General features: G+C 39.9%; 1 protein-coding gene across 1 annotated transcript in view; it reads right to left on the bottom strand.

The window, feature by feature from the left end:
* prkcz (protein kinase C, zeta) overlaps positions 1 to 19,380 on the bottom strand; it is a 53,706-nt gene that overhangs the window by 19,400 nt on the left and 14,926 nt on the right. Inside the window, exons 5-14 of the mRNA XM_086135048.1 lie at positions 14,965 to 15,050; positions 13,417 to 13,548; positions 12,056 to 12,146; positions 11,422 to 11,477; positions 10,556 to 10,750; positions 7,912 to 8,009; positions 7,361 to 7,447; positions 3,867 to 4,002; positions 3,618 to 3,705; positions 3,340 to 3,459 (exon numbers count right to left, since the gene is read on the bottom strand). Coding sequence (XP_085991174.1) covers positions 3,340 to 3,459; positions 3,618 to 3,705; positions 3,867 to 4,002; positions 7,361 to 7,447; positions 7,912 to 8,009; positions 10,556 to 10,750; positions 11,422 to 11,477; positions 12,056 to 12,146; positions 13,417 to 13,548; positions 14,965 to 15,050 — 1,089 coding nt within the window. The remainder of the gene's footprint in view (positions 1 to 3,339; positions 3,460 to 3,617; positions 3,706 to 3,866; positions 4,003 to 7,360; positions 7,448 to 7,911; positions 8,010 to 10,555; positions 10,751 to 11,421; positions 11,478 to 12,055; positions 12,147 to 13,416; positions 13,549 to 14,964; positions 15,051 to 19,380) is intronic.

Genomic DNA, 19,380 nt, shown 5'->3' with positions numbered 1-19,380 from the left:
GATGTGAGGATCTTTGCCCTAAGAAATCCCTAGCAACCGGACTCCACCGAATTTTAATTGAAGAACCCCGGTCAAGCACAACTCTATCGAACCCCCGTCATTCGTTTTGCATGTCGTAGATTGTTGGTTGGTTTGTTTATTTGGAATTGATCCTTGTCCCTTACTGTTCCATGCTTGGCCAAATGTTCTTTAAAATGTGCATTAGCTATGTTCAATGTTTTATTCTGTATATAAAATTATGGTGACTGTATGACACTTGTAAATGCAATCCGCAAACAGATGCAACCCAAAAAAGTAATTAATTGAACTTCACATAATGATGATCATTGGCACGTTAGCTTGGCTAAGATGACATCTTTCCATTATTTGAGTCAATGCCGCATAGGCAGGATATGTCGCAAACAAATGAATGCAGAAACAAGGAAATGTCAAATATGCCGGTGGCTGGGGAAAAAGATGTGTTCTGCTTTGACACAGTATCAGCTTGTGAAATGTGTTGACTCTTAAAATGACTAGCACGGTGGGGTTGTTTTTTTTCTTATGAATCAAACATTTTTCAGGGTCTGGGTGTCTGTCTGACTAAGCTTTGAGGCTGGCAAATGCAGCACCGATACCCAAAGCAGGACCTGGCTCACGGTTCAGCTCAGTGACATATGGCTGAGCAGCTCCTATAGGGAACGACTTGATATCCGTTCGAAGGCATGTATCCAGGAACCCGCTGTTCTACAAGCAAACCCACTAGGAAACCGCTCTACTGGTCGCAGATGCTAGATACTGTGCCACTCTATGCTACTGACAGTCACAGCACAGACATACTGTATTGTATCAACAAGGCTGTTGCATTATGGAGGAATTTCTGTTCTGACGAGCTGGGGGGGGGGGGGGGGGGGGATGATGGACGATGTGAACTGTAAGGGTGCCATATGGCTCGAGGAAACACAAATAAGAAAATAGAAGACCTAATTATAGGTTTGAAAGTAGTACTGTCGTTCATCTTGCATTCATAAATCTTTCATTAAAGGTCGTAATTGCTTTGTCCATGCAAGTCAGGACAATTCATGTTGTTATCATCCAAACTCAATCATTCTAATCAGAACACTTTGCTGGAAGAAAGGGTCCACCACCTACTGGATGGAACAATGGAGGAGTAAATCAAAGAGGCAAATCCAGTAAATTCTCTTCTTAGTGCCTAACTACAGTTGAAAAAATATGTTATAATGGGTAAAGGCAAAATTACAGAAGAGGATTAGGGCCAATGAAGAAAAGAAAAATTAGGTTGGCAAGATTCTCACTTTAATCTCAGAATTCTGTACAAAATTATATAGAAGAATGTAATTGCTTTTATACGGTTATTCGGGTTGTCTGGAGTGCATTTCTCTTGTAAATGCCTATTTCTGAAAATGTGCCTGTCAGCAGTATTTAGGGAGTTTTCGCCAGGTATTCTGGCTTCCTCCCACATTCCAAAAACATGCACGTTATGTTCAGTATATACTCATTTGTCCACAGGTGTGAGTATGAGTGTGAATGGTTGTTTATCTCTATCTGTGCTGCATTTGGCTGGCAAGAATATCAAAGACTTAAGACATCTGGTTTGTGAATTGAAAGGAATGTAAAGAAGTAGAAGGGCTACAGTAATGGCAAAGACGAGAAATGTGATAGGACTCTCGAACAAGATGTGAAAAATGTGTCACTGTTCTGGCTTACTCGCTACAAAAGGCTCAATAAAAGAAATCTGGAGTAATAAGAACAAAAGACTCACGCACATCCTCATCAAAGTTATAGGTGAGTAGTAAGTACACGACTTCTTTTCAATTACAAAGGCACTTAAAAAACGTCACTTTCAAGATTATTAATGGTAAAGGCACACTATATTCTAAGAGGACAATTAAAAATCGATTATTTCTATTTTGGAGGAAATTTATTCTAATTTCAACAATGGGCAAACAGCAAATCAAAATGGATTTCTGTAGTGGTTGCACTGTATCATTGGTAACAGGAAATTGATGTGAAAAATGTCACAATATACATCTGGTTTCCTAGAATCAGGCTGTCAATGTAAGACTGTGCCGGTAAATGAGAAAATAAGAAAACTCAATGGTGTCAAGTGATGTCATATACAGGCCAGCTTCGGTGTGAGAAACATCAGTGAACTAAAGCTAATGAACATTGGAGGGAAATAAACTTTAACCCATTTCGTGATTCCTGCATTTTAATGAACCATGCCAGAACCATTTAAGCCTGCATTGGCACAGACATAAATCCTTTGCAGCTCAGAGCTCATTTTTATTCCATGACATGAAATCTGTTTCTTCCACACTCAAACTAAATATCACTTATGCAACAAAGGCATAAATTAACCTAAGTGCTATTTTTTTTGTTTGTTTTTTATGGCAAAAAACAGCCAGAAACATCACTTTGAGCAGACTTTGTCTCCAAGTATCTCATATGACTAACACCCCCCTGAACCTAAGTAAATATTGTTGGGCGAAGCATCCTTAGATCTTTGCTAGTAGGGAAACAGCAACAGATTACGTACAAGTGTTAAAATAAATGTGTGCAATCCACTAACGCAACACTGGGTTGTAATTTGTTCATCTGTCGATCTAGTGTTGTCACTAAGGCTGTGCACAAATCGGTGGTGATTCAAAATGAGATAAAAACCAATGCAGAATCTGAATTTTCAGACTGGAGTGAGAATGAATCATCGCATATTGTCACACGTGAAGGTCACAGGAATGTTTGAATAGCGTGTGAGGAGTGCAAAGCCTCATGAGAAGCCCACTGCCTTCAAGAGTCACATCCGTAGGTTTTTGTGCAAATGGAATGCTGGCTAATGAGCATTAAATTGAAGAGTTAAGCAATCGGTCAATAAAGCCCATCAGGTCAGTGTATCACCACATTTGTCCATATGTCGCAGTTGGCTTCTGATGCCATTCTAGCCTGAAGGGAAGTGTTTGAAATGTGTCACAAACTAAGCTGTAGCTCTTTGAATTTGTGACAGAATTCAGCATACCGGTCTGGTCATCAGTGAGCTTTTATCAGATAGCTTTAGAACACGACTTGGCAGACAGACCTTCTCCCAGTGTCAGTTGGGTGTACCCTGTGTGTCTGGAACGTAGCCAAAAGAAGTCCAGACAAAAGTGTGTGTGTCTTTTTTCTTCACCGGGTGTTTAATTTCTGAAAGGCCGCGAGACTTTTGCAGTCTGTGTCTCTGTATTTGTGCAGCTAAAAATGTCAGTATGGTATTGGTAGTGGTACTTGGTGCAATGCGATATCAATCGATTTCAGATAGTGGTGAAGCTGCGAGCCTTAGCTATTGTTCAGTTGCCCCAAACTCACCTTGAAAGAGGTATTCCTCAGTGTTCATGTCAGGATTGTCGGTGATGATGTCAAACGGGGACCGCCCAGCCATCATCTCAAACATTAGTACGCCGAGGGCCCACCAGTCTACACTGAAGCCTGAGTAAGCAAAGCGTATTTGGTTATAAATTCAAAACCGAGCACTAATGAATAAGGTGTTTTACATCATCTTAATTGGGGCGGGGGGAGACAAAAAATACAAAGTGATTTGTCAGATGAGACATAAACTAATAATGAAACAATGACCTCTCTCTTACCATAATCTTCTCCTCTGAGGATTTCTGGTGCAATGTAGTTTGGTGTTCCGCAGAATGTACTGGTTGTGTCACCTGCTCTGATTCCCTCCTGAAGAAGAAATAAAAACACGAGCAATAGAAATAAATGAAATAAATGGAATACGAACTTAGAAAAAAAGGAAAACAGACAGTGTGTCGAGTCAATACTGATTGACTACCTTAATTTGTAATCCGCAGCCATCAACTGTGGAAAATGGCAGTGTCGCTTACCTTACACATGCCATAGTCTGTGAGCTTGATGTGTCCGTCATGGTCCAAAAGAACATTGTCCAGCTTCAAGTCTCGGTAAATGATGCCTTTCTCATGCAGGAAGTTTAGAGCAATGCAGATTTCAGCAGCATAAAATCTGTTTTAGGATGTTTTAAAAAAGCAGAGATTGGTGAATGTTGTTTAAAATTAAATAATAATAAATACGTAACATCATTCATCAGTTTCTGTGAGGACATGTGTGTACCAACGAAGTCCTTCCGCTCCTTCAACAATAACAAGCCATGGTTTACTCCCAAACTCAGGCAACTCAGGAAAGAGAAAGAGGCCGCATTTAGAAGTGGAGATCGGGCACTGTACAAACACGCCCGAAACCAATTGACAAAGGAAATTAACATCGCTAAGAGAAGCTATGCAGAGAGGCTGAAAAACCAGTTCTCTGCTAACGACTCTGCAACGACTAATGCAGCGTGTTATACCGGAGACAAATTCCTTGTGTGTTCTACATACTTGGCCAATAAAGATGATTCTGATTCTGGATTCTGATTCTGATCATCTAGTAGTGAGTGTGGTTGATGAGTTGTTGTTTTTTTCAGCACCAGATATTGCGCAACCCAGTGTGCGACCCACTATGAATAATAAGAAGGTATTTTTTTCCCTTGGATATGACCACTATGCTGTGGTTTGTTTTAATGGAATCTCCAATGGCCTATAGAATCTGCCGTGTAATTGCCACCACTGTGTATGATGCTGCTATAAACCATTGTTTTTCTTTTCAGTTACCCTGGGCATTTGAAGTGCATGTTTTTTGTTACCTCCATAACAAACAAAACAAAAAAAACAGAATACATTTGGATTTCATCTGTGGCTTTGACATGCCAAAGAAGAATGTCTCTATTTTTATATCCTGCATTAAGAGATTTCTCTAGAGTTAGTGCTCTACTGCGTGCAATTCACATATCAGCCCTGGTATCTCATTGGCCAATCCAGGTTCTAACCTAACCAGGTATCCAGCAAATCTGATGGGTAAAACTGTATTTAATTGTAAGCGTAGGGCTGGGTGATATATCATTATCATACTGACATCTAGATCTGAGCAATGAAGATATACAATATCAAAAATGAAGACGTCATCAGTCATGTGGACTTTTTGTGTCATAAGCGAAGCGAGACGCAGCTGTGTGCCATCAAGCAATGAAAATACAGTATACAGTAGACATATAGGATATTGTATCTTACAACAATACTTAACCATATTTATAATTACATATGTACCAATGGATAAAATAGTGGTGCTCAGCTCACTGGTCCATTCAAGGATCGCCAACATCCTGTTTCTGTAAGCAACCCGTGTGTGCCTTGACTGACATGATATTTTTGTGGATCAAAACAAAGTCAATAAAAATATCTAAAAATACATGAACCCATAGTAATATCGATATCGCATCGTTAAAGATAACTGGCATGAGTATTGAGATCTGAAATTTTGTACACAGCGCTCAGCTCTATGCAGTACTGTACCGGGCTAATGTAGAGGTGACATAGGGTTTTTATTTTCAGTTGGAACAGTGACTTCTTTTTTTCTTCCACATTTCAGGTCAACCACATGCATCAAATCATTCTTGAATGACACTTTTATTATGATGCATATTATGTGCCAGTGAAACTTGCAGCAATTGAAAGCTAAAAATATTTTGCTATCAGGTTTATATTCATCAGTATTGCTAACAGAACCAAAATCATGGTTAGATTCATGGTATGAAATTCTTGCCGTGTCCCTTCAGAACCCGTAGTCCGCTCTGCTTGCTTCAGTATTAATTTGTCCAAAGATTTTGCACACTTAACCAGTTTTATATCATGACTACAAAAATAAATCGGCATATGATAGTTTCTCTGTTATATTATGAGAAGAAATCTGAGAAATTTGGGTATCTTCAAAAAGAGGAAATCTAATTTACAAAACAGATAATTGGACACTGAATGAGTGCCACAAAATTGATGGCCAGCGATGATCCAAAACCTGACCTGGCAAGATTGTTAAGAGGAAAGCATAGCATGGGAAGGAGTGTCTAGTGCTCGGGAAATTTCATCAAGCCATACAATTCAGTGTTCTTTTAGCTTTTTCCATTTGTGTTGTAAATTTTTTTCTCTTGGTCATGGTAGTTGAGATGGCAGCATTGCCGTGCTAAAACAAAACAAAACAGAAAACAAGGAGTGATGACAGGTTAAGCAGTATTGATGATGTTATATATATTTTGCATTTGGGTTAACTGTTTCGTTATCGTATTTGTAAATTAATTACTTAAATGTAATATAGGCAATTAGCCGCCAGGCATGTCTCGGAACTATTTAAAAGTGGGCCATATAACTCTACAGTATGAACGATAAGCATCATGATTAACACATCCTTGTGTTTAGAGCAAATCGTGAGATGTGGGTAGCTCGTGACCTGTCACGGAGAGATAAGCTTCCATTAAGATTGACGGGCCCTCTGTCTGAGTGCGTGCTACAAATCCCTCAATGTCAAACACTGAGGAAAAGATCGTTTGACAGCGCACTGGCAAATCCCACACTGCTCCCCCACAATTTCACTGTGACAGCCTTGATTGTACACAATTGCTTCAGTACTGGCATCCAGACTGATAGAAGTAGCGTGCTCTGAGCAGCACCATCCATCGCCCACAGACCGCCATCCCCACGGCGCGGGGAATGCGTCAGGAGCGCATCTCATGAATATGTACAATCATTATGAGTCATTAGCATGCTACTTTGCATATGTACAGCCACCGTCTCCAGAATACAGATTGTAGGGTCCGATAGGGGCTCAACAGTGCCTCTCTATATTACCAAGCCTTTGATCCAGCATTTATCAGGGGCATAGTTGAAGTGCCCCGCAAGTAGAAAGAAGCATGAATAATGGGGGCTCATTATGTTTTTCAGAGGTGTAAAAATAAATTATATATTTGGGTGGTGTCAGTGTCCGTGAGGAACTGCTCGGGAACGATACGGAGCATGTGTTTGTAAGAAGCACTTAAAAGAAGCACACTGTTGAGGACGATTTAAAATGAGTCATAGTGCAAAGACAGTGCAAATAAATTTAATGGGGGGCATACCAAAGAGCTGCAATCATCTGCACCAGCAGCAACGCCTACACGAGTCTCTGCTGCCGGTTGTGAGAGGAGCCGAGCTCTCATTTGCAACATTTACAACAATATATGACAAACTGAATGTACATTTTAAATACAGATGAACTGCGACTACACACTAACAGTAACTGTTGACAATTACCCACCACAGAAAAAAAAATTTTTTAACCCCATACTTTTTTACACCAATGTGAAAATGTTTGACCGACATTTTTTAATTGTATCATCACAAGAATCTAGTATAATTCAGGGCTGGGTAATAAACCATGGTGCAGGCAACAGTTGGTACCAGACAGGGAAAGAACTAAAGCTTGATGAAGCACACTCATGTCTCAAAATCTTAATCCTTACCTCGCATGTTCTTCAGGGAGCTTTCTTTGTCGTTGCATATGAAACATCAAGTCCCCACCATTCACATATTCAATCACAAGAAATAACCTAGAAAATGAAAGGGAGAGTTATTTGGAGAAAGGCAGTGGAAAGAATGGCAGCAATGTTTTTTTTTTTTTTTAAAGGTATAGCACTTGACCTCCAGCCTTGTCCTTGCTTACAATGTCATCACTATGAAAACCAAGCATGCATTTGATCAACTAATGACTTGATTCAAATTTAATTTTAATTTGAAATGTCCAATGTAGTTCTTCAGATAGACATTGATTATCACGTCATTGGATTGATTTTTTTTTTTTAAATATTCCAAATGCATTCATAGCGGCACCAGGCCTACCACCTATAACCAGGCCATTTGTCGTCAGATATCTATTATCCGTGTGTTTGGTGTATCACACAATAAATAAATAAATAAATAAACAAAAGGAAAATAAGTATTATCCTCAAGGTGACACTTTTAAGTGGAAAAACAAAGCTGTTTTAATTAAGGGAAGTCCATAATCGGTTCTTACCGACTTTCTGTCTGGAAACAGGAGTGGAGGCCCACTAAGAATGGATTTGTGGAGGCTTGCTCAAACACGTGCTTCTCTGTCTGCACCCAGTCAATATCCTGGAGAGATTACGAATGACAGTTCAATACAGTTCCTCAGTGGTAAATGAGTCATCGCTAAAGGATGATGGAGATGTGCATTGAATATGCATTCCAACTGACATTTTGTCAATATGCAGCCGAACCTGTGTTAAAATGGATTACTATAACTGGTTCTGTAGAACCTCTTAGATGTTGTACAGTACAGAATTTAAAAAAAAAAGTAATTATACACCTTTGGTTACTGACATTCAATGACGTATGACTGTGCCTTCGCGAGGTTGACTATTGAATCATTTCAAATCTTTATCTTGACGGTGGTTAATTATTTTCAACACAGTCAAGTACGTGAACATACATAAAAGAAGCTCGTACAGTTAAAGGTTTTAGTTTATTTTCACTTTCCGCCTGGTTTTTGTTTTATCGTGAATTAAAAGCAAGTCAATGATCCAATTAAAGATTTCCCTATTGATTGTGGTGATAAAATATCAATACTGAAGTGCCGTAAAATACGTTTAAATTATTGTGTATTCAGCAGTGCCATATTCATTTCTTTATGTTTTATGTTTTACAAATGAGTGTGTGTTTAGCCTCCGGCATGGTAAGTCGATGTTTCTTCTTAAAATGTCACTCAACTGATGAGGTTAATATTTTATGAGCTACACCCCAGCGTCTCTGAAATTTACCAATGCTGTAACACCAAGAGAAACCATAAATGTTATGTTGTGCCTGTGATCCCAAATTCCTGGTCAATTCCAAAGTACTTGAGGAATTTATAATTATGCTCATTACGTCGTGCAAACGTATCCCCCATTGGTAATTTCGTCTTCTTTAGTACGTTGTTGTCAATTTTGTGCAAAGCTGGTTACAAATCCACTTTGATGTCAGGCATTACAGGGCTGCAGAGATGAATAATTCAACTAATGTGTGTGTATAGGGCCATGAATAAATAAAAACAAGATGTCCAATCAAGCCAAGGGGCAGACATATTGTAGAATTGATTTTAATTGGGAAAAGAAAAACTAGCGGTCTTGGTTGTCAAATGTAATTAGCATTAGATTGTTCAATGTGTGTCAGAAAACAAAATCTAGTACACTGAACATTTTTTTCCGTATTATTGTCAACCTTTAAAAAACAAATCCCAATTTCAATGAAGTTGTGATAATGTTTAATATGTAAATTAAAAAACACAGTTTAGGTTTGATTTTTTGTTTGTTTGTTTGTTTTTTGCAAATATTCACTCATTTTCAATTTGAGGACTGCCACACATTCCAAAAGGCAGGGATAGAGGCAACAAAATTGAGGAATGCTCAAAAAACACCCGTGTGGAACATTCCATAGCTGAACAGGTGTATTGGAAGCAGGTCACCCCATAATTGGGTAGAAAAGGAGCATCTCCGAAAGGCTCAGTTGTTCCCTAGCAGGATGGAGCAAGGTTTAACACTTTGTGAACAAATACTCCAACTCTTTAAGATTGTTTCTCAGGATACAGTTCCAAGGAATTCGGGGATTTTATCATGAAATCTGCTCGTAAGCGGCAAGGCCGAAAACTAACACTGAATGTCCGTGACCTTCGATCCCTCAGGTGGCACCCTATTAAAAACTGGAATCACTGAGTGAAAGACATTGCCATGTGGGCTCCAGAACACTTCAGAAGACCATGGGCAGCAAAGTTTGTTTGTACATCTAAAATTGCAAGTTAAAACTCTACCATGCACAGCAAAACCCATATATAAACAGAACCTAGAAACACCGCTTGCCTTCCCTTGGCCCAAGCTCATTAAAAATAGACAACTGGTACTAGATTGCTCTGCCAGTAGTCCAGATCTGTCAACGATTTAAAATATGTGTCACATTTACATGATGAGGGGCAAACTACAAAAAGAATTTGCAAATCATTGTATGATTTACACAACAATTTCACTGGAATTGGGGTTTGTATTTTAAGTTACATTGTATATTGCTGCATATCAGCATTTTATTACCCTAGGGTCTTTTATTAGCGGACTGTTGATTCTGCAAAATGCTGCAAGCTATTTGATTGATTGTTGAGGTGCACATTTTCACTAAAGGGATGTTTGATTCAAATCTAATGTGATCAATGTTTCTTTCTCCAAGTCTGAAGGACTCCTTAATTGGCCTACACCGCCATCTAACGGATTTGTAAACACACTACATCAGTGTGGCCAATAGGAGCAATCCCAAACCAATTCTTGCCATAAAGTAGTAATACATCATTGTTCATTTAAATATTTGCCCTAAAACGTTATTATTGTAATGCAACTCACTGATCAAGATGTTAATTGAAATCTTCATTTTACAACTATGCCAAATCTTTTTTAATTATGTCTGTCATGTACTCATACAAGGCTGCATGAGCGTGTAACCACTCAGGGCAATGATATGTACTCATTTCATTGCATTCAGTACAACAAAACAGGAATAGAGGAAAGAAAAACAAATATCGATCCTCTTTTCCAAACCAATCACTGTTGGAAATAGGCTGGTGAGAAGACAGAGGTAGTAAAACTTGTGATCTATTAAAGGATTCTGTTAAATGGTCTCACCTCATCGTCATGAACCAGCTCCTTCTTCACCACCTTCATGGCATAAACCTCATCATTCTTCTTTAAGCGGACCAGCAGCACCTTGGCATAACTGCCGCGCCCAATAACTCGGATCAATTCAAAGTCTCCCAACCCCAGAACAAGGCCTTGAGACAGCTTGATACCATCGATTCCATCCACCACTGATTTAATATCCTTGAGTGAAGAAGAGGGGACAAATGCATACTTTCAATGTACAGTACTTTAAGTAGTTTTGATTTGCATTTCTTGCCTTAGCCCTAGGTGTAGACAAACACCCCAACCCAGGTTACATGTGTTAAAACAGATACTACGGTTGTTGTAAATGAAATGATGCATCAGCTCCCGTGCAAATGTATTCCATTGGTGGGACCAGTTCCTTTTTTTTTTTTTTTTTGCTAGCAACTGAAACATTCAAGGATTATTGAGACGAGAGCAACAGTTCCACTTTTATTCACAGGTACATTTGGATCTGAGACAACTCGAAATCTGCCACTCAGTTAGTTGTTTGCCTTCTCTTAGCAGGTAAAATGCACCCTCTATAAAATTGAAATCTGGAGATTACAACAAACAGCGTTTTGTTTTGTTTTTTTGGGATGTTTTCACTACTGTGAAAGGTTAAATGTAGAGGACACATTTTGTGTATATTTATGCACTTCTAACAATAAAAGCTGATGTTCTATTTCCACAAATATCTGAAAATAACAACTGAGCTTTGAAAATATAATGTCGATTCATTTTCTCAAATCAACATCACATCTCCATAGTCCGCAGAAAAAAATGACTTGACTGTTTCAACACTTTTAGAGGAGGGGTCTGTACAAAACATATCATAGCACATTCCTTACCTCCACATCTGTCTCTTCTATTTTGTCCTCTGTACAGTTGTGTGGTAAATATAATCCTGCAATGCAAAAGACACATATGAATAATACGTTTTGCAGATGGTTATGTGTGAAAATGGTTGCACAATGGTTACGGGGAGTCTTTAGTTTACGACTATGGCGGTGTAAATTTGTGTTTGAAAAACTCTTAAAGTAAAACAATCAAATGAAAAACAGTAAGTGCGACAGTAAGCAAGTGTGCCCTCTTGTGCGGCACGACAATGTATTCTGACGCCATTGCACATCATTCGTAACCTCATATGCTGGTAGCATACAAACTGAGGACCACATGTACACTGAAATGGTTTTTTTTTTTTTTAACATTCTGTTTTCGGCCCAGCAGAGGGAGATGGAGTCCAGAAGACATTATAGCCTGAACTAGGTCAACTTACAGGGGCTCTCATAATAAGAACCCCACAAAAAGACGACTATATTAGTTCACGATGGCCTGAATCTTCATTTTAAATCCCGGTGTGGTACCGCAATGTCAATCACCACACTCTATTTCTATTATTTTAAATGAAACTACCCCGTCTGCCCCTTTGAAAACAATACGAACGTAATGACAGTAGTTAAGTTTGATTTTCAAACTTCTTACTTCCATCTCCGTCCTCTGTGTCATCTAGTGGAAGGTCCACCTCTTCATTCTTTGCATCTGAAGGGGGCTCTTGAGATGGCATAGCTGGATCCTGAACAAAACAATGAAAAACTTGGACTAAATGTAGACCAACAGTGTCCTTCAAATGTGTGTATAAACATTGCGTCATGGTTTTTACACTGCCTGTGTATAAATGTACAGAAAAGCATGTTGTAGAGGCAAAGGCAATGAGGAAAGAAAAAAGAAGTTTTGCATTCAAAGAGGTGCTCAGAACAGTCTGCGGCAGCTTAGATGTATCGCAAATCACTTAAAAAGTTACTTATCTGAGAGAGAAGAAAAAATACATCAAGCAGTGATCAAGAGTTTAGTACGACAGTAAAAAGTGACATTGATTATCCTTGTCAAGATTTTCTTCAAATGTTCAATTTGAAATCAGCATCGGTCTGGAAGCACTGGGAACAGGATGTCTTTGTCACAAATTTGGTCAATTCTACAACTGGGAAATTTCTGAATGCAACAACGAAGCTTGTGGATATCACTACGTCACATGAAAAAACAAGGATAATATTCTGTAAGGCACAACTGGGAAATAGAGTGGAAGGTGTGCAAGGCTTTTTTGAAGATGTTGGAAGAGTTTCACCTGCAGATACAGTATGTCATCCATATTGATTACGGTCATGTTTTCAAGAATGAATCATGAGCATAACCGTGAAAAAGTTCAATGCATTTTATGCCTTTTTATATAAAATGAAGATGGTCGAATGGAATGTTAGGATTTCACTGAAAAAAATGAAATCGGTTTTAATTTTAAAAAGCGAATGGGCAAATTCCTGCACTAATGTAAACAAAAGATTCTGAGACCAGCAGCTGTTGTCTCCTTTGGGATACATGTATTCATCAGGATATATCATTAGCTATTTCCAAAAACATGCTGAATGAGATGATGGGATGGAAGGAGGTGGAGGGTGGGGGGCAGGGGGATCCAACAAGAGATTTATTGCAATCCATTTAGTGGATGTATATTATATCGCTGCTTGACAGTCGTAAACTTAATGCTGCTGCATATAATCGAATACTACATTACGCGCCCTCAGATTGGCTGCTGGCCAATTCTGGGTGTTACCCCGCCTCTCGCCCAGAATCAGATGGGAGGCTCGAGCTCACGCACAACCCTGGTGAGGATAAGCAGTACAGAAAAGGGATGGATGGATCGATGGCTTATTTGCTTTCAGTATGCCCCTAGTACAGGATTAATACATTTTAAAAAATGACCACTGCAAGAGGTTATGCAACAAACTGAATGCTTCATGATCCGTACAGTCGTCGTGACCAAATCCGCAACTAACAAGGGACTGACTCACCATAAGCCTTTGGCAGGTCTGACGGATGAGTCTGTGGCAGCGCTTATGGACCAGCAGTTTGCAGTTGATACACTTGTAGCCTTGCCCGCCAAGCCCCCATATCCTTTCACTGCAGAGGCCACAGTAGGCTTTCTGTGGAACACACACACACACACACACACACACACACACACACACACACGCACGCACACACGCACACACACACGACAATACATGCAGCGACGGATCAGTCTTCCAATCAATAACAAAAGGACAATAATACTGCCAAACATTTTACTTGTCTACTCATTATGCCAGCATATATAATTACCAAGTGTGGAAATGATAATTAAATACAAATAGAACACTTTGTGTTCAGTCTCACAGAGCTGACAAAACTAGCATGTATAAAAATCAGACATCGAGAAAGCAAATGAATCAAAGGTCTATTATTAAGTTCAGTATTTGTGTTACCTGCATAGAGCTGTAATTTTTAAAAATGCTTAAATGAATCAACATTTTAGAAGATAACAATTTGGATCATTTACAAAGATCTCAAGTATGGTGATAACACAAATACTGAGTTACAAACAAAGCCTATCGCTCTCTGCACCCACCTAATATTGACAGTGAGTGACCGATTGACTCAAGAAAAACAACATACAAATGTTTTTCCTGAGAAAATGACAAAATGTAGGTAAAATAGTTGCTTTTCTTTGGTACTAAAAGGTAATGGAAAGCATGGACATTAGCTTAGCATCGTCATAGGGGCGCATTCTATCTACCTATGGCTGTAGTTGCATGGAGCCAGAGTGTGTATACATCTCTCAAATATACAATTTTTGGTCAATTTTAAATGTTTTTTGGTCAAGCTCTTGTCTATAACATCAAATTGTAACAGAGGTGGAAAAAGCAAGCACGCTAACATCGTTTCAAATGAACGCGACCAGCTGCACACCACTGCAAGGTAAGTTTGGATAAATATAAAACTTTTAAAACCGTTTCTAGCTTTTTAAAATACTTATTTACAATAATATTGTACTGTATTGAATGGGTTAAGCCCAAGAAAAAAAAGTAATTCATTTTAACAGACTATTGCCTGTAACAGACGGTCCCTATCCCCCTCAATTAGGTCGTTAATCAGAGGTTCCACTGTATGTCTTTTGTTGAAGGCAAGGACAAATATACAGGACATTAAGGCAAAGATGACTCTCCTTCCTTTATGGAATTACAGCAAAACGTCTTTTGAGTGCTGTCCAATAACATCTTGGCACAAATATGATTACATCACAGTGTATTAGGTCATCTATCAGGAAGCAGACTTCAAATAACATTGTGATGAGAGAAAACGCTTTTCAGATACAAACGTGGAGCTCAGAGACACACACTAGTAGGACACCTTGAAATATGCACAAGTCTTCAGAAACAGTAGTATCGCAAGAGTAGTGATTTGATTACCTGCATACTATAATTCAAAACCAGTGCTATCACTGTGGTGACAGCATTACCATTGACCGTAAACCAAAAGAGCAGTCAACAAAGTGCTGCACGCGTGTGACAGCAACTTGCCTTGTTAAAGCGCTTGGCCTGGAAGAGGTGCCCTTTGACCTGGTAGAGTTTCCTCCATCGTCTGGCTCCTCGACGATAGATTGATTCTGGAGGAAGGATGACACAGTTGAAGAGGTGCAACATGAGGCGAAGGTGGAGAAATGTGAGGGCCGAGGTACACGGAACAACAGGGAAGAACGAGCAACAGCAGCTGTACAGCTCTTCCTCAAAGTGGATTTCGAAAGCATGAACAGTGTGTGTTGGGATTATTCCTGTTTCACTTGCTCCCTTGGATTGCTGTTCCCCGCCGACCCCCCCCCCCCCCCCCCACCGCCAATTCCTGTGTCGGGTCATACCGCAGTGCAAATCATTCCTATTTGTGACACGACAAATCACAAAATGATAGTTATTATTAAGATTTGGCCATAAACATGAAGCTTCAAGTTGTCGTGTACTCATACATGACGCACAAAAACATGCCAGGTGAAAATTCAGGCTGCGCCTAAAATCATCATTTATTTGCAACCGAAAATGAACTGACACCAACTGTAAACGGTGACATTAATTTGACCTAAAACCCTTTGAATACCTATGTCCGACTTGTTAGTGTTTTAGTATTTTTTGAGAACCTCCACCACTTTGGAGAAGGTCCTCAAATGTGGTTGCACTGTGACCACATGGCCCTGAAAAAGTGTGATGGAAAAGTGACCACACAGTGCGGAGCCAGGCTGCTTCTGGAAAATGGCAAACCAGCTTTAGTACACAATATGCGGCCATGGTTTGCGTTTAGGTGCCATCTCTACAAAATTTCACTTCAGAATTGATTCGAACAAAAGAACATGAGGTGACCTGGTTGGTTAAACCGCATAACCTTGCCATTCCCACAAATTATTTAAAAGCTGCTTTCCACATGCCACTGGCTACTAATGGATTCCAGTCTGGTTATTCTGCTGATGTCTGAGTCTATCCACCTACACTTGATCTTTTTTCAAATCTCTGATGATACTCTAACTTCAAACGTTCCTCCTTAAACTTGTAAAAATGAATGCATAAGTAAATTAAATGAAAATTCCAGACTGTATATTCATGAAGACATAAAAGAACGTGTTATCAATACAAGAAGCAAGTATATACAGCCTATTTCAGTTTCTTTTTAAAAAAAAAAAATTTACGAGGGGGTGGCGGGGATTCCTTTTTGTTATCACCCAAAGAAGGAAAGGGAACAGAAATGCCTTCTACGAGCTAAACCTATTACAGCGTCAGCTTCCCGAGAGCAAGTGCCTCTGTTATAGTTGTCGGCACAGAGTGAGAATGTCACAGAATGAAAGAAGTCAAACGAAATGAGAACAAATACTACACCTCCAGATGCAAGGGTCAGTGCAGAAGGTCCTGTCATTTTCTCCCGAGAGACTTTCAAGAAGAAAAGATGGCCGCTACAATTTCCGTACAGTACAGTAGTTTACGGGGGGAGCCATAGCATGAGAGGAGTGAGGTGCTGCCACTGCTATACTCTACAACGGGACATTTACAAGGGCTTGTCCAATTTCCAGAAATTGTTTCTCTTGTTCACAAACACATGAACCCCTCCCTGATAATGATAATTACATGGGAGGGGCAGGGCGAGGAGTGGCGGCTGAAGAAAGACAGGAAAAACACAATTTTCTGTTATTGAGAGACGAAGGCAGCAGTGTGCCAGTTAGCTTTCGCCTGTGAGGGGACATACTGCGTGATACGAAGCAAAACATGTCGTCAATTACAGAAGAGTTATTTCTGGACTCTCGATGTCCCTGCTATCAGATTCCAAGGGCAAGTGAGTGTGGTTCTTGGGGAAGCGGATGTGGGGGTGCAGGGGGCTTGCTCAAGTGCACCTAAACAGTAGTCAGGAAGCATATTATGCTCTCGACAACAGCTACTGGCCTTTTTTTTTTTTGTCTGCAGTGGAACATGACTCTCTGGATCTACATAAATGTGTGAGATGGTAATTAATTCAAATCATTCGAGTCACAATGGAATAAATAGAAATGTCCACCACACAGAATCACAATGGCACCACGTGTTTGTTCATCATCTGCCATGAACCAGCCAAAAGCCTGCTAACTAACCCGCAGTTGCGCAAAAAATAAAATAAAATCCAGTGCGCTGTGTTTTCTTTCTGGCAGATGACATTTAATTCCAAATTCGCAAATCTAATGGCAAGATCATGAACACGGATTATTTTTACTTATATACCGGAGATTCTGTCTACATCCAAATCTGCTTTTCTTTGTGTTTGGTGGTACGTTGAAGCAAAAAGGCAAATAGCCTATAATTAGCTAATATGCATTTCACTTGTGTTAGTGGCATACTGTATGTGCAAATGCTTTGTTAGGGTGTTTGTGTGTGTGTGCGCGCACGTGTGCACGTGTGCATGCGGTCAATGATCAGGCTGGCTCTGCTGGCGTTGCCACAGGGATGAATCAACTGTTTCCATTTCAGCTCATCGTCAAATAGAAAACACGTGTACACACTCGTTAAAAACAGTGTCATCAGTGCCTGCTCACTTCCACCACCATATCCACCTGGTGTTAAATGGTACTGAACACAAAATCCACAGACGCCCTCCTTAAATTACCTTTTAACATTAACTTTGTAATTTATGGCTTTATGAATTAGCCCCCCCCCCCCAATAAATAAATAAATGCCTATATACCTAAATATCAGGCAGTGGTACAAATTACGAGTGCATGATATATCTCCATTTACTGGTACTCTATTGCATGTCTCCAATTTGCAAGATAAGTATTAAAATATCAACATGACAAGATTTCCCCCAAAACAAAATGCTGAGTCTGGTTGAAATGGTCACTTCAATCTGAGTATAAGGTGTTCTAACAACCATTTATGCTCATACTCACACATAGGGTCAATTTAGAGAACAGTATTCAATCAGCCTGCCATGCATGTTTTTGGAATGAGGGAGGAAACCAGAGTACCTGGAGAAAACCCACGCAGGCACCGGGAGAACATGCAAACTCCACACAGAAAGGCCGAAGCCAGAATTGAACCCTGCACCAATATATTGCATTGCACTTGCGCATCAAATATGAACTACATAGTATTACACATCTTATGAAAAAAGCAAATAAGTGGCACATTCCCACACTGCAGTTGCACCCTATTGCACACAAGATGGCATAATAGGTTCTGAATCTGTGACAATGTCAACGCGTTTCACCCAAATTCAAATTTGAGGACTATTTTTAGAGGCATGGCTGCATCCATTGATTGCCGGACGTCCTGTTAGGGCAGGCAGATGGGCACGCTGCCGGGACAAAACTCTGGGCACATAAATGTGGCTTTTATTGTCTAAACATAGACACTAACAACTATTACATTAAACCTTAAATACTGTAATAATCAAACAAAACACAATAATAACCCCTCAATAAGAAACTCTAAGTAACCTCCATTGACATTGTTGCTTTGAGTAAAATATTCATAAATGACAATTTACTACTAAAATCCATCTATCCATTTTCCATACTGAATAGCCTCATTTGGGTCGCGGGTGAGCTGGAGTCTCTCTCAGCCGCCTTTGGGATAAAGGCGGGGTATACTCTGGACTGCCTGACAGTCAATGGCAGGGCACATCAAGGCAAACAACCATTCATACTCAAATTCACACTGAGGCTTCAGTTAGTTAGAGTGGGAGAGAAAGGCAGAGCACGAAGAGAAAACCCATGCAAGTCCGTGGAGAACATGCAAAATACACCGGAAGGACGTAGCCGACTTTCTCACCTCAGAATAGCGTGATGGACACGCTAACCACTCATCCACTATGTGGCCCGCTTCTACCTTAAATGAGTGCAATTCGGTTTCAGCAGCGAAAAATACATGGAGTGGACGGGGTAAGCAAACGACAGCAAGTGTTATTACTTCAGTTCCCAAATTCTTCCTCGTCCTTTCTCAAATCTTAATGCTGTACCAGCGATGAAGGAAGCACATCAAAAATGATGACGAAGGCATGGCGGACAGACAAACTGGCCTGAAATAATGACAACTGATGATGGCAGACTTCCAGGCCCGTTGCTAGCGAATGACCCAAGTTCACTAACTCGCCCGCCACTGCTTAAAGTCTTATTGGTGCAAACAAAGTACGGTATGCTCCATTTTAAGCACAAAAACGTATTCTTAATGAAAGGTTTGTCACTTTTGAGAAGTAATGAAAAAAACTGAACTGACTATTTGACTCTGAACAGAATGTATTCCTTCATAAAGGTTTTGCTTATTTTACAAGAGGCACATGCAGGGCTACCCTCTCCCAGCCAAACATATTCTTCTCCACAGTTGTGTCAATTTGCCTCCCCAGCGCTAGAACAGCGGGGAGGTTGAGCAAACATTTTCTGCATTCTTTTACGGTGACGCTGCGAAGGCTGTTTTCTAGGCTGGACCAATAGC

This window comes from Hippocampus guttulatus, chromosome 1, assembly GCF_054856545.1.
Source record: "Hippocampus guttulatus isolate MCC_2025c chromosome 1, RoL_Hgut_1.0, whole genome shotgun sequence".
NCBI classification, from domain to species: Eukaryota; Metazoa; Chordata; class Actinopteri; order Syngnathiformes; family Syngnathidae; genus Hippocampus; species Hippocampus guttulatus.
The sequence above is the reverse complement of the archived record's forward strand: the minus strand, read 5'-3'. Positions and strand labels throughout refer to the sequence as shown.